Below are 15227 nucleotides of genomic sequence, written 5' to 3' on the forward strand. Positions count from 1 at the left end.
TTCTTGACCTGCAATCTTCTTCCCGACCTCTCCGCCCCCACCCCCTCTCTGGCCTATCGCCCTCACCTTAACCTCCTTCCACCTATCGCATTCCCAACACCCCTCCCCCAAGTCCCTCCTCCCTACCTTTTATCTTAGCCTGCTTGGCACACCTTCCTCATTCCTTAAGAAGGGCTTATGCCCGAAACGTCAATTCTCCTGCTCCTTGGATGCTGCCTGACCTGCTGCACTTTTCCAGCAACACATTTTTCAAGACATGAATTAGGCCTGACCTAGAATACAATAAATTATTCTGGTCTCCTTATCGAAGGAAAGATTTTCTGGCTTTGGAGACAATTCAGAAAAGGTTTACCAGGTTGATCTGGGTATAGAGAGATTTTCATTTCAGGAATGGCTGAGCAAGTTCGAGTTGAGATGAATGAGAGATTACCTTAGTAAAACATATACAGTTTTTTTTAGGTGTTTGATAGGGTCGAGAATGCAGAGAGATTGTTTCCACTTGTGGGAGACTCTAGTACCAGAGGGCATAATCTCATAATAGGGGTCGTGTATTAGGACAGAAATAAAGAAGACCTTCCTTTCTCAGAGCGTACTGTATCTGTGGGATTCTTTATTGCAGAGGCCTGTTGAAGCTGGGACATTAGTATATTCAAAGCTGAGATAGACAGGTTTTTAATCAGTAAGGGAATCAAGGGTTATGGGGAAAAGGCAAGAAAGTGGAATTGAGCACAATGACATCAGCCACAATCTCACTGAGTGGTGGAGCTGACTCAATCAACCAAATATCTCTCTCTTCTCCTCGGTCTTATGATCTTCTCTTAAGAAAAATTGAACAGGCTAAGCCTATATACATAGGACATTAGAAGAAAGAGAGGTGATCTCACTGAAACATATAAGGTCTTGAAATCTGAAGTTCTGGGTCGAGTAGTTACCAGCAGGCTGTTTCCGCTTGTAAAAGAGATTGAAACCAAGCACATGGCTTAACAATTAAAACAAATGAGCAGAGTATTTCTCCTCAGATGGTCGTTAGAATGCAATATTCTCCTCCCCAGAAGAAGGCTGGAATTTTAAATGTATCCATGACTGAATAGGGGAAATGGGGTTACAGTGGATGGACATTTTGGTTGGCATGACCCAGCTGGGGTCAAAGGGCCTATCTCAGTGCTGCAGAACTCGATGACTCTAATTAGACAGACAAGGGAGTCAAGGGTCATGCAGCACAGACAGGAAAGTGAAGCTGAAGCCACGTCCAGATCAGTCATGGTTTTGTTGAATGTTAGAGCGGCTCAAAGGGCCAGAGGGCCTACTCCTGCTCCAAAATCCAAAATGTGTTCCTATATTCCTCATTGCAGAGTTGGCTGTGGGAATGTGGAATATCAATGAAAGCCTCAGCAACAACTATAAATCCCCCCCTGAGATTTAAGGGGGGGAATCTCTTTTATAACCATATAAATAACGGAAAAAGAACTTTTGAGGAGCGAAGCACAAATAAGAGGCTTGCATTTTTGGTGAATAACCTAAATAGTGTATGGAATATGCAAATGAAAATCAGACAATATATCTAAATAAGATGTTTTGAAGAGGTAAGAACAAAGCTTTATGTCTCTTAAAAGTCTTTGGTAAGATGATGGATAAATATTACACTCTGAGGGCCTGTATTTTTCAGTTTGGGAAAAGTATGCAACTCTCTGCATTGGTGTGATGTACTTCGGAGTTGTAAAAAAGCAAGTCAGAAACCACACTACTGATAGTGGACTGTTGTGGATAATATAGAGGTATCAAGGTGTAATCAATATACTCCTAGCAGCACACTGTCATGTTAATGGAAAAACAACTGTTTGATTTCTCCCCCCTTTGGAAAGATGTCAGAAATTAATGAACAGTTGCTTAACTGCAGAGAACCAATTAGCATTTAATTTACTTCGATGTATCTGTGCTGCAAGTAACTTTGGGTCGTGCTTAAGTACATTTAAACATTAAAGGTCACCTTGTACATTTAAAAAGTAACAAACAACAGTAGTGGTTCTGAAAGAACAGTCAATGGCCTTGAAACATTAACTCTGCTTTCTCTCCACAGAGGCTTCCGTAAGTGTTGAATTTCTCTAGAAATTTCACCTTTTGTTTCAGAGTAAACATTCAACAACTCAGTGAGATTGTTTTATCTTATAGAGTCATACAGCACGGAAACAGACCCTTTGGTCCAACCAGTCCATGCCGACCATAATCCAAAACTAAACCAGTCCCACCTGCCTGTGTTTCATGTCCTTCCAAACATTCCTTACTCATGTACTTATCTACATGTCTTATAAACATAATAATTGTAACTGCATCCTCCACTTCATCCAGAAGATCATTTCACACATGAACCACTATCTGGGTGAAAAAATTCCCCTTGTGTCTTTTTTTAAAATCTTTCTCCTCTCACCTTTAAAATATGTCCCTTAGTCTTGAAACCCCCACCCTAGGGAAAAGACACCTTATCTATATCCCTCGCAATTTTATAAACCTCTATAAGATTAGATTAGATTACTTACAGTGTGGAAACAGGCCCTTCGGCCCAACAAGTCCACACCGACCCGCCGAAGCACAACCCACCCATATCCCTACATTTACCCCTTCACCTAACACTACGGGCAATTTAGCATGGCCAATTCACCTGACCTGCACATCTCTGGATCACCCCTCAACCTCCTACACTCCGGTAAAAACAGTCTCTGCTTATTCCAGCCTCTCCTTACAACTCAAACGCCTGATTCCTGACAACATCCTGGTAAATCTCTTCCAAACCCTCTGCAGCTTAATAACATCCTTCCTATAAGAGGGCGACCAGAACTGGACACCCCAAGTACCTTGCCACACTATCTCCTCATCCTTTGATTCTATTAATCTAAAGATCTATTGATCTCTGTCTTGAAGCATCCACAGTTGTCTGGTGCAGAGAGTTCCAAAGGCCACAGGGTGACATTATGGTGCACGGTTCAGGTTCCCTTCCATAAACACACTTTATTTTGAGCCATATAGAAACTCAGCCCTCTGGATACACAGAGAAATACGTCAAAATGGATATATAACACCCTTTGCATGAACGCCTGTAAACCTCTGGATTATAAATTCTTCTACTCATATCCAGAATGCTCACATAAAACTTGTCAGGTTAAACTTATACCCTCCTCCAGAGAGAATGCTGTGCTACCATCAGTAGCAGGAGGGTGTAATTTCAGAGTGATGCGTTCTAAATGAGCATTTTGTAAAATTGGGATACATAAAGGATATGAAAGATTACAAATGATACAAATTAATTTCAAAAAAATTTCAGATTGAATAAGCTCTGTACACTACGGCTCACCAATCCCATTTCACTTAACAATTAAGGAAGATTTACATGTAACTAGTGAGTTAATTAGGTTTCACTCTAGCAGTTTGATGTCATCAAAATCTTTGATTATATTACTAGATATGGACAGACATATGCAATCGTTTCATTTGTAACTTACACATTTGTAACACTGACAGTTATTTTTCTCCTGCCTATTAATAGTTTATTAAGAATACTGCTCATATTATTTTCCACACATAAATCATAACTTACTTTTCAATGATATATTCGTAATTGGTAATCTTTCTCGATTTATGACTTCAGGCAACAAATAACATGGATTGCATTGCTTACAGATATCTGCACTGAAAACTGCTGTTGGCTAAATAAATGCAAGATTGAATAAACCTCACCATGAAGGTCACATACATCAATCTATATAATTAAAAGTTCTGTGGCTGTTGTGTTTTCATGGATCACAATTTGAAAGATACTTTCTTTCTTGCTTCAGCTCTCAGCCTAAGCTCCTTGTTCAGTTCTCTCAGACTTCAGTTCCCACTTTACCTCAGTGACTTAGGTGCCCCACTTAGTACCATCACTATGACCACACTCAGGCTGATCCAACTTTCTCTGTTATCCTCCTTGGTACCCACTCCAAAGCTGACACATGCTGAGTCCACCGCTGTCTCCAGATCAGATTCTAACTGCTCCACTGATTCATACCATACCACCCTCAGTGACAACTCCCTTCCTAAAAGCTGCATTGCCAACTTCCCTTGAGTGCTCTCATTTCCACAGTCTATGTGTTTCTAAACTCCTATCATTCATGGGTTTGCACATCATCATCACAGCCTGTGTTTATTTGTCCTGATTCCTGGGACAAAGGGTTTATCAACAGGAAAGGTTGAGCAGGTTTCGCCAATACCTATTAGAGTATACAGGAATGAGGGACCATTTTATTGTGACATATGAAAAAGTCCAGAAGAAACTTAACTGGATGGGTGCTGAAAGGAATTAATGTAACCACATAATTGAAATTTGTATGAATGAAGCAACAACTGGGGCTTGTCAAAAAGCTACAACATTAATAATTGAGATTTTAATCTGCACGTAGACTGCAAAGATAAGATGGGTGAAGAAGTTGGATGCTAGCTTTTGGTGATTTGTGCATGAGGAGCCCTACATCTCCCTGTGCTTTCTGGAGTTTTTCTGTTTTCAAATAGTATTCAGATCCTCTACTCTCCTGCTAAAGTGTAGAACCTCACAGTTTTCCCAGATTATATTCCAGCTGCCAAGTTTCATCCTCTCACGTAACCTGTTTGTAATCCTTCTCGAGGCTATCTGCCTCATCCACCCTCTTGCCTTCCCGCCTATTTTGGTGTCATTTGCAAACTTGGTGATAGAACATTTATTTCTCTTTTCCAAGTCATTGATACACATTGTAACGGTAGCCTAAATGTGGAGTTCACAGAATGTTTCTTAGAAATTTAAGTTCTTGAGCTAAGCAGCAAGTACGTTACTCAAGACCTGGTATTGTACAAAACTATAGGTTAAATTAACCACTTTGTACTGATGGTGCTGAAGATAGCAGTAACAATATGACTGAATAGTCGACTTAAAGGAAAGAGTGGGATGAAGAATATTAATTTATGTCCACAGGTATTTTGTGTCAGTCTTCACTATACAGGATACAAGTGTTATGAAGATGGGGTCCACTGTACTTTTAAGGGAGTTAAAAGCTAACAGAACCACTTGACACTACACCAAGTGTTCTGAAGAAAATATAAGGTAACTTTTGGTCAAACAACTCGATTAGCTGGTTGCCTGGAGATGACAAAACAAATTTGAATTAGGCGAATCAGGTTAAATTATACCACCAAAAATACCAAACTCCAATCAAGTTTGAATTTAGTATATTGACAATCTTAAAAGTCAATGACACAATCTGATGCTTTGGGGGTGTAAGACTGGGGAAAATTGAACAGTTGGGAGGAGAACTGCCAAGCCACCCGCATCTGCAGACTGCCTGGAAAAAATAGGGACCTTTAATCGATCAATGACTAGTGAAACAGAAATCCCTAAGAAGAAGAAAAGATGACAGAGGAAGATATGAGAAGATTTTACATTTGGCTGGTTTTGAAAAGTTAAATTTTGGTAAATCTTAATCAGGGGTTTGATCAAACTAGTATTATAGAAGGGAAAGTAAAAGATTGGTTAGAGGAAGGAGTTGTAAATAGTTGTTAGTTAATTATTCTCTGTTATATTTTCAGAAATAAAGTTGTTAATTTTTACATTAAATAGTTCTTGGCCTCTCAAATTTTCACAGAATACTGCACAGGATAAATCTTTTGTGTGTTGCTGGCTTAAATTAAGCAGGAGGGTTTATCCCGTGTCGTAACACAAGTCACATCCAAAATGTGGTTGCAAATCAGGAATTGGAAGGAAAAGAGGAACTAAAGAAAATTACAATCACACTGGAAGGGATCCTGAGCAAATTGCTGGAGTTGTGGGTTGACAGTTTCCTGCGTTCTGATGGGCTTCATCCTCAGAGCTTAAAAATGATCAGATTTTTTATGTTGGTTTTAATTTTCCAAAATTCGCTAGATTTGGGGAAAGCTCCATTATTAGAAAACAGTGAAGATACTTCCTTTATTCAAAAAGGGAGGCAGACAGCAGGAAATGACTGGTTTGTTAGCTTCACATCGCTCACAGAGAAGATGTTAGATGCTGTTATTAAAGGCACTATAGCAGGAAATGTAATGGTAACTGGGCAGGGTCAATATGGTTTTGTTTGTATTAGACTTGAATATAAATTGGACATATGTGCATACTAAAAGAAAGGAGATTAGAGAAGAGTCTCAGAACATGAAACATAGGAGCAGGAGAAGTTCACTTGGCTCGTCAAGCACACTCTGCAAACCAATAAGATCATGACTGAACTCTTAGTGCACTCTTAAACTCCACTTTCCTGCTTGTCATCCATATCCCTCATTTCTTTTGTGTGTCATATATCACAGAATGTCCCATTTTAGTCTTGAAAATTGTCAATGACATAGCTCCACCTGCTAATTGGGAATGGGGGAGAGAGTTACAATGACTCTCTGAGAGAAGAAACTCCTCCTCTTCTCCATATAAAGTGGACAAGCCCTTATTTTTAAACTGTGCCCCCAAACTTTAGTTTCTGCCAAGTGAGGAAACATCCTCTCAACATCCTCTGAACCTTCCATGTTTCAATCTTCTTTAGTCTAATGAGTACAGGTCCAAATCATTTAATCTTTTCTCATAAGGCACTCACTTCTTAAGAAAAATTAAGGTAGAAGCATAAAACAATGGAGGCGATTTGAACTCCTGACATGGAACAAATGGGCAATAGGCAGTGGGTATCTGTTCCTAAAGAGAGAGTAATCTTACTGCACAACATCTTCAATGCTTTGAGATTATCTTGACTTTCTGGTTACCATGAAACATAATAGAAGGCCTATAATTTGAATAATGGACAACCTAGATATCAACTAGCTGGCAATGACATAGATCTAGGGGGTGAGCCTACCCTACAGAACCACAGCAGCCTGAGTATTCCTGCTCTCGCTTCACAAAAAAAAAGTATTACTCAGAATATAGTTCTTTTGTTTCATTGCCCGGTATAACTGAGGGGAGTACACATGGTATGTTTCCATTTGTCTTTCAAAACAGTCCCATGTACATTTTCTCACATACAAGCAGGATGGAATCTCCTTTCTGGTTTAGGAAGGCAACTGGGATGAAGGCAGACACAAGCAGAATAATACACACATAGAGATAAAACTGAGAGGAGCACAGCTAAACTGACAGAGCAAGAAAAACATTAAAATGAAAACATGAACAAAACAAGAACAAAACAGTCGCAGGAAGAGGGATGTATTGTATTTTTTTCAGAGTGTAGAGGACCATCTATATTGCAACACATTTTACATTCCACAACACTCCTGCCACTAACATAGTACCTGACTTCAATTTACCATGAGAACTACTACAGTAGCACTAAATGTAGAAGCTACATGGGTGACTGGTAGTTTGTAATCTCAAGTTAGATCCCCATAGTTTGAATCGATATCTGAAACTGTGTTAAGTTGCAGCACACTGATTGGTCCAGATATCCAATAGTATCTGTTTCCATCATTAATATATTTTGATAAAGAAGTGTGATTTGAAATTGGAGGCTTTTAATGGTTACTAAATCACCATTTGTAATTATGCAAGAATAATAAAGACAAGTGACCTAATTAGTTGATCATTCAGTTGGACTTTAATATTAAATCTTTATTAAGGTCACTGGATAATTGCTTTGGACTTTATATCTATGCAGCGCAACAAGATACTTTTATTCCAAAAACTTGGTGCTTCCAATCACATTCATATTACAAGTGAGTCATTTCGGTATGTTCCAATTCTTAGAAAAATGTCAGGGTTGTCATAAATTACCTTCAAGCGCGTACTTCATGTCCTGAGCAAATAGCTGCCACATAACCTCAGCACTTACTTTTCCCATGTTAAGTTCTTGAGGGAATCTGAAATTGAAACACATATCTCTATGTCAAATACACACACTTGACTGCATAAAAATAGGTAATTTACTTTCAAAATAATTCAATTTGAACTACTCTATATTTGGAAAAATAGAATATAAATTGCATACATGCAATTTCCTTTGGTATCATTTGTTACAAGAATGTTATCAAAATTTGCAGCTTGCTCTACCCAATATCATACATTAATCTTCCCACCCCAACCCTGTCCTCCCACCAGTCTCAAGCTTTCTCACAACAGTACTAAGTACATTATATATTTTGCTAGGTAGAAACTCCTTTGCCATCCTTTTCAATTTTCCTTGGTCACATCCATGATACACCAATTACAGCTGAGAGGCCAGGCTCGATCCAAAACCTTATTCAATGCAGCTCTCCGTTAGCTGCTCAATGAGGTGAATGTGCAATCTGGTCATGAGCTTTCTAGGCAACTTTCTTTGATCTGTGGAGAGAACTGCCCTCTTTCCATTGATACTTCCAAGAATAATGTAGATAAAATGGACAGTTGAGAGGGAGCTGGAAGATGAATTTGAACTAGTGAATGATCATGGCACAGACTTATGGATGCATTAGTGTGATATGTCACAGTTCTGAATGCATTTCCAAGATGTAAAATGTACTGATTTGCTTTTGGACTTGTTCTAATATACATGCATGAATTATAATATGACGATTTACAAAACATTCATAAAAGTCACTTGTAAAGGAAGATAAGACCAGATCATTGAGTTGAAACAAAGTCAAGATCACACAAAGGGCCCAATGAGCAGATAGCAGCACTCTGGATTTATCAATGTTGGAATGCTATTTAAAAAAAATACTGCAATTCTTTGCGTGAAAGCCGACGTTGCAAATGAAAATATTTATATACAATTTTAGCAACAGAAAATTGCTTGGTATGGAACGTTGATGCTCCACACTAATAACAAATTCTTACTTTAAAAGTTAAAATTGTATTTTGACTCAGTATTGTCAGATGGAACGAAATGAATAATAAGCCAAAACTCTGATTGCTCTGACATGACAAGATGACAATTTCCAGCATCATAGTGTTCATTAGCTACTTTAACACTTGTCAGAAAAAATGCAAATATTCTTCCTTCAGTAATTAAAGAATTTAATAGCTATCAAAATGGTAACACAATTATTAAAAGAAACATAATTCCAAACACTCAATATTTAATATAAATGAAATAGGACTACTGTCTGAGCAAAGGAATCTCAAGTTTTATCCATAAGTTTTCTATATGTGGAAATATTTAGCTTTGTTGGAACTGCATTTTTCATGAGCCAAAATTTCTTGTATCATTTTAAAAGATAATTAAAATGAATGTGCATAAGGGACAAATTAAGCTGCCCACACGCTTTCTGCAGTGAGCTGCAATGATAGCATGGATCAGAAGCACAATTGCAAAACTGCAGCTTTGACTCTTCAACCTGCATTTCCTGCTTCGGGGTGGGAGTTCAGAGGCCTTGCATTTATCTTACGTTTAATGAATACATGATGCTTTATTCTTCCCAAATGTCAATGGTGGCACTAAGACTCAAGTATCCCCACACTTGTGTAAAATTCCATCAGTGCTTAAAGCTACACTTAGGATGCATCACAACATTTTGAACCTTTGTGAAACTTGCTGGGGCTGTGGGATGTCAGGTTGCAGTTGCACAGGATGTTGGCGAGGCCACTTTAGGAGTACTGCATCCAGTTCTGATCAGGAAATATATTATTAAATTGCAGAGGGTGCAGAAAAGATTTACAAGGATGTTAGGAGGACTAGAGGGTCTGAGTGATAAGGAGAAGCTGGATAAGCTGGCGTGTAGTAGGTTGAACAGTGACCTTACAGATGTTTATAAAATCATGAGAGGCATAAATAAGTTGAATAGCAAAGGTCTTTTCCTTCAAGTAGGGGAGGTCAAAACTAGGGGGCATTTTTTTAAGGTGAGAGGAGAAAGATTTGAAAAGAACATGAGGGGGCAATATTTTTACAGAGTGAATTCGTATGTGGAACGAACTGCCGAAGGAAATGGTAAATGCGGTACAGTTACAACTTTTAAAAGGCATTTGGACAGGTACATGAATAAGAAAGCTTAGAGGTTTGTGGACCAAATGTAGGCAACTGGGGCGAGTTTAGTTTGGGAAACTTGGTTGGCATGGGTGAGTTGGACCGAAGTGTCTGTTTCCATGCTGTATGACTCTTTCAAAGGAGTGATCCCCAAAAAACAAATGATGTGGTTATTTTCACTTTACTGTGGAATCTTGTCATGTGCAAATTGTCTGCCATGTACCTGCATTCCAACAACACACAGTGCTTTGAAATGTCTTCATACGAAGAATATCAGAACGCATTCACTCTGAAGAGCATTAACAGTTGAATGAACAGAATAGACAGGGCACTCGTCCTCCTCTTCCGATTCTAATTTAGTTTGTAATTTTCCAATTCTCTCACCTATCCACTCACTCTTGAGGATGGTACCTATCTACTCTTCACTTCCCCAGAGTGACTGCTACCAAGTCACTAGGTATTTGCTGTCAATCCTGATGCTATCCTCACCTGTCAGCTACAGAACAGAACTGTCCACTAGAAGTGGTCAGCAAGCAACCTGCAGCAGTTAAATGTCATCACCTTCTCCAACCTCCCCCACTCCAACTGCAGCCTGAAGTCAGCAATGGTGAGGAAATGATGTTCATAGAATCTGCTCTTAAGAAGGACTGGCGATTAAATATCGAAGTAGTGATTTTAAAAGAAACCAAATTCTTGCACCTTCCATTTAGGACAATGCAAAGCAAAGCCAATTACAAGGTGGCTCCTGGCAAGTCATTTCAAATAGGGGATTGCAAGAAAGAGAACTTTCACAGCAGCTCTGCTTCATCATCTCTGCTGTCTTGCCTGAAATTCTTGCTGAAATAAATGCAAGAGGAAACTGTATTAATGTTCTGATATTCTTGTTATGAAGACATTTCAAAGCACTGTGTGTTGTTGGAATACAGCTACATGGCAGACAATTTGCACATGACAAGAATCCACAGGAAAGTGAAAATAACCACGTCATTTGTTTTTGGGGGATCGCTCCGTTGCTTTCTTTTCAACGCAGTACCAGAAACAGGAAAAGGATGTTTGTTTTTAAGCTCATGGAATTTACTGTTTAATTGCATAGCAGAGTTATAAAATTGCTAAAATGATACATTAAGGTGAAGCTTATTGTCTTGTACTCAATTGGACAGAGAAAAAAATATTTTCAGGAATGGGATTCAACCGTTTACCTTGTTCCTCTCTGGACCAGGGAGGTTGATTGGCATTGTACTGGCAATTAGCACATTTGAACAGGCTCCTATTTTCTTAATTACCAACCTCAACTTTCTGTGCTGAGTTTAATAGGCACTTAACCTGCAAATTCAGCAAGTTCTTAAAAATAACTTGACATTGATGTAAGATGCTGTTTGCTTGAAGCAAATGCTGGAGTAGGAAAAGTCAACTTTTAAGTTCTTAAGATTCACAATTCATGGTGTATCTTTAACTCCCTGAACCTGCAGGTCAATTTGTGTTTTAATAATGGAATCTGACATTAGTACACTTTTATTTTTCCAGCAAGGCTTAATCCTATAGATGAGATCAATTAGGTATAAGTGGATTCCTTCTAAATTTCAGGGATGAGGTTGTGGTACAATGAGATTGATGTAAACTATGATGATGAAACCAATGCATGTGAAGAGAGAGGTCTTGGACATTTTACTAGAGAGCTATATTTGAGAATCTATTATGTACAGGTGTGAATAAAGGTATGATGCACTACATTAGGAGTTGAAGAGCTTTACTTTCTGATAAGAAGCCTCAGGGTCAGTGTATATTCAGGCACTCATAGCTCTAGAGACCCGGGTCCCAATGCGTGGGGAGCGAGTACTGGCTTAAAGCACAAGGTAAACCTGGCTTGCTTTTTATTTTAGAATATGAGATGTCACGAATGCAATGTAATAAAAATGATACATGTATACATATATCTTATTCACCACATCATTCTGCTCTGTCACAGTTAATTTCAAATAAATTTATTCAAGTGAATTTCTCTCAGCTAATTTAAAAGAAATTGCATTTTTAACTCAGTGTGTTAGCCTCAGCATGATGTTTATCAAAACAAATGAGGTAAACTTCAAACTGGGGCTAATGGAAGAACAGAGCTTTGTGTACAGTGTAATGGATATTGGTCCCACTGTGATGAATAAGTGGTAACGTCAAATCTTTCAGATACCGTTGAGTCTGATTTCAATACCCATATGTTAGTAATGATGAACCCAGTGATGACATGTAAATGAGCTGGATTAACAGCTAACTGAAGTGGCCACCTCACTGATCAGGACTAAGCAAAGTGAGATTATTACTTTTGCTGCTATCAAATCTAACATAAAGGTCTAGAAATTGTACCACGCTATTCCAATTTACAGGCATTAATGGTCACAGAAACATTCAATATGGGGGGTGGACAATTTGTGCATATTGGAAATGCTTCAGAATAGGCACTCAGTACCTGACAGGGTGTTAGAACCTTTTCACATATATAAGTCATTCTGCTATAATGTGTGTTTCGTTAACATGAATTCACTTTAACGTGATTGATGAATTGGGGACGCTGTTTCTAAAGCGTGAGCTTTTAAAACGTGAGTTGGCGCTAACGCAGTTCCATCACCAACACTTTAAGCGCTGTTTCTAAAGCGTGATTTTTCTATAATGTAAGGTGCACAAGAACACAACCATCGTATTGTAGAAGAACTACCTGTAGATAGGGGTGTCATACCTATTTTGAATATTTTAAAGAATATTAACTATCTTGAGTACAGCTGGCAATAACATCTGCTGCATTCAGCACAACCACATCCATATCTAGTCAAACTGAGAATCCTTACCAAGAGGATCAGAGACTGCAATTTCTCCTGCTCTGCCCCAACCCCAGTACATACCTGTAGGCTTCTTGCAGTATGACCATATTAACTGATATCTACTTTACTGCACAGCTACAGGGCATTTGTGGATGGACAGATCTGATTCAACTGAAGCTCTAGGGCCAGTTTTGCTTGGGCCTACCTGTTCTGGAGTAGGGATTGGTATAATTTGTGCCAGGATGCTGGCGCTACATCATTTATACTTTCTCATCTAGCATCCAAAGTTATTCCTGGACAATCTCATAAAAATATAGTCAATTATCAGGAAGAATGTTGTTCATCTTAGCAGTTACACAATATTTTTATTTTCGGATACAGAAGTGACAGACAGGAGGTCTCACTGTTAAGTAGAGCACACCAGATACAGCAATCCTTCGCTCCATGTTGTTTTGATAGGTATGTGTAATTTGCTGTATTTAATGTTATTTGACTTGGCAGGAAGATTGCCTTAGCTGGAATATGGCAGTCCCAAAGCACTCAGTTGTCTTGCTTGTCATTCGAAAGAATAAAAAAATTGGCATTGAGCCAACTGCTGTGGCAGGCTTGGCTATTCAATACTTGAGCCACACCGATCCTCAGTGCTCCAACACATTTTTAATGATTGACTAGTCAGCTGAGCTCATTAATGGGGCCTAGGGGGATAGACCTGTCGGAAAGCTGAGGTTCCTTCTAATCAGCTGTAAATAACTCTGCAAGTCAAACATAAAGGATGTTTCTAATTGAATAAACTTCCCTTTTATGAGATGATGCATGGTGATTAAACTCTAGTGGTAATATCAAAAGCACTCAGAGTGGAATTTAGGAAAATCAACACAGGTATCACCTGCCATCCAGAGCAGGCAAGAAGCCCAGATGTCTCCTTTCAGGACTGGAGCAGGCCATTCAGCTCAACAAACCTGCCCCACCACCATTTAATACAATCATAGCTCATTGAATATTTCAATGTCTTTTATCCATCCCATCTTCATAACCCTCTATGCTAATGGTGATCAAAAATCTATCAATTTCTACCTTAAACATATTCAAAGATAAGCAACCTCAACACTCTATGGTAGAAAATTCCAAAGGTTTACAATGCTCTGAGTAATTCCTGACCATCGAGAGCTGCTCTTCGATTCGAGGCATTGCTCAGCAGCACCACTGATGGAAGCTGCTGGTGCTGCAGCAACATGAGGTTATGGGGGGTTTGCTGGGAGTGAAAGAAGAGTGTACTAGAGTGCCCCAGAGGGAACGGTCCCTGCGGAAGGGAGAGTTCCCGATACGCCCCGCCAGCCTCATGACAGCTTCCTTTGCAACCGAGTAAGGTGTAACACCTGTCCATTTATTTCCTCCCTCCTTAGTACCCAAGGACCCAAACACACCTCCCAGGTGAAGCAGCACTTAATTGCATTTCACACAATCTAGTCTACTGCATTCGCTGCTCACAATGTGGTCTCCTCTACATTGGGGAAATGAAGTGTAGACTGGGTGACTGCTTCACAGAACACTTGCATTCTGCCAAAAATAAAGACCCTGAGCTTCCAGGTGCCTGCAACTTCAACAGTTCCCCGGACAACATCTCTGTCTCAGGCTTGATGCAGTGCTCCAGTGAATCTCGGCGCAAGCATCTCCTTTTCCACTTGGGGACCCTGCAGCCTTCCAGACTCAGTATCGAGTTCAATAACTTCAGAGCTTGAGCTCTGCCATGTCCTTACCCCAACACCCTCACACCAGGCCTTGTTATTCACATAGTCTGTCAGTACACACAACCCATTGTTATACCAATAACAATCCCCATCAATAGCTGTTCATCCTCCTCGCCTGATCGTTACGCATTCCTGATGAAAGGCTTCTGTCCGAAACATCAACTCTCCTGCTCCTCAGATGCTGCCTGACCTGCTGTGCTTTACCAGTTTTTCGACTCTGACTCTCCAGCATCTGCAATCCTCACATTCTTATCCACTCCTTTGACTGTCCAACTGTTATTCTCTCTCTTTGGGCTCTGTTCCCACCTATAGTTTACTCTTAACTCCCTCCCCCCATCCTATCTTCTGCATATAAAACAACATTTTCCTCGCTACCGTCAGTTCCGAGGAAGGGTCACCTGACCTGAAACGTTAACTCTGATTTAGCCCCACAGATGCTACCAGATTCTGCTGAGCTTTTCCAGTATTCTCGATTTTTGTTTCTAATTTACAGCAGCTGCAGTTCTTTTGATTTTCAATTAGTCACTGGTCTGGACAGCTCTGCTATAAACGGCAGGCACAGTCTGAGCTCACTCACTGATGGGCAACACAAATGCCATGGTGGAGTGGCAGTGATTGATAGATTTTACCTTAAAGAATTAAATGGGCATCAAAAATCATGTTTGTAATTTAAGGTCTGGACAGTTCAGTAAATATTACAACATGCCACTAGTAAACATCTTTACAAC

The 15227-nt window shown here is 39.5% G+C and overlaps 1 protein-coding gene across 5 annotated transcripts in view; it reads right to left on the reverse strand.

The window, feature by feature from the left end:
* The window catches only part of LOC122541034 (protein unc-13 homolog C), a 358819-nt gene that overhangs the window by 155598 nt on the left and 187994 nt on the right, over positions 1–15227 (reverse strand). For all 5 annotated transcript variants that reach the window (XM_043677514.1, XM_043677512.1, XM_043677513.1 and 2 more), the window contains one exon: positions 7778–7863. In XM_043677514.1, coding sequence (XP_043533449.1) covers positions 7778–7863 — 86 coding nt within the window. The remainder of the gene's footprint in view (positions 1–7777; positions 7864–15227) is intronic.

This window comes from Chiloscyllium plagiosum, chromosome 36, assembly GCF_004010195.1.
Source record: "Chiloscyllium plagiosum isolate BGI_BamShark_2017 chromosome 36, ASM401019v2, whole genome shotgun sequence".
Lineage (NCBI taxonomy): Eukaryota > Metazoa > Chordata > Chondrichthyes > Orectolobiformes > Hemiscylliidae > Chiloscyllium > Chiloscyllium plagiosum.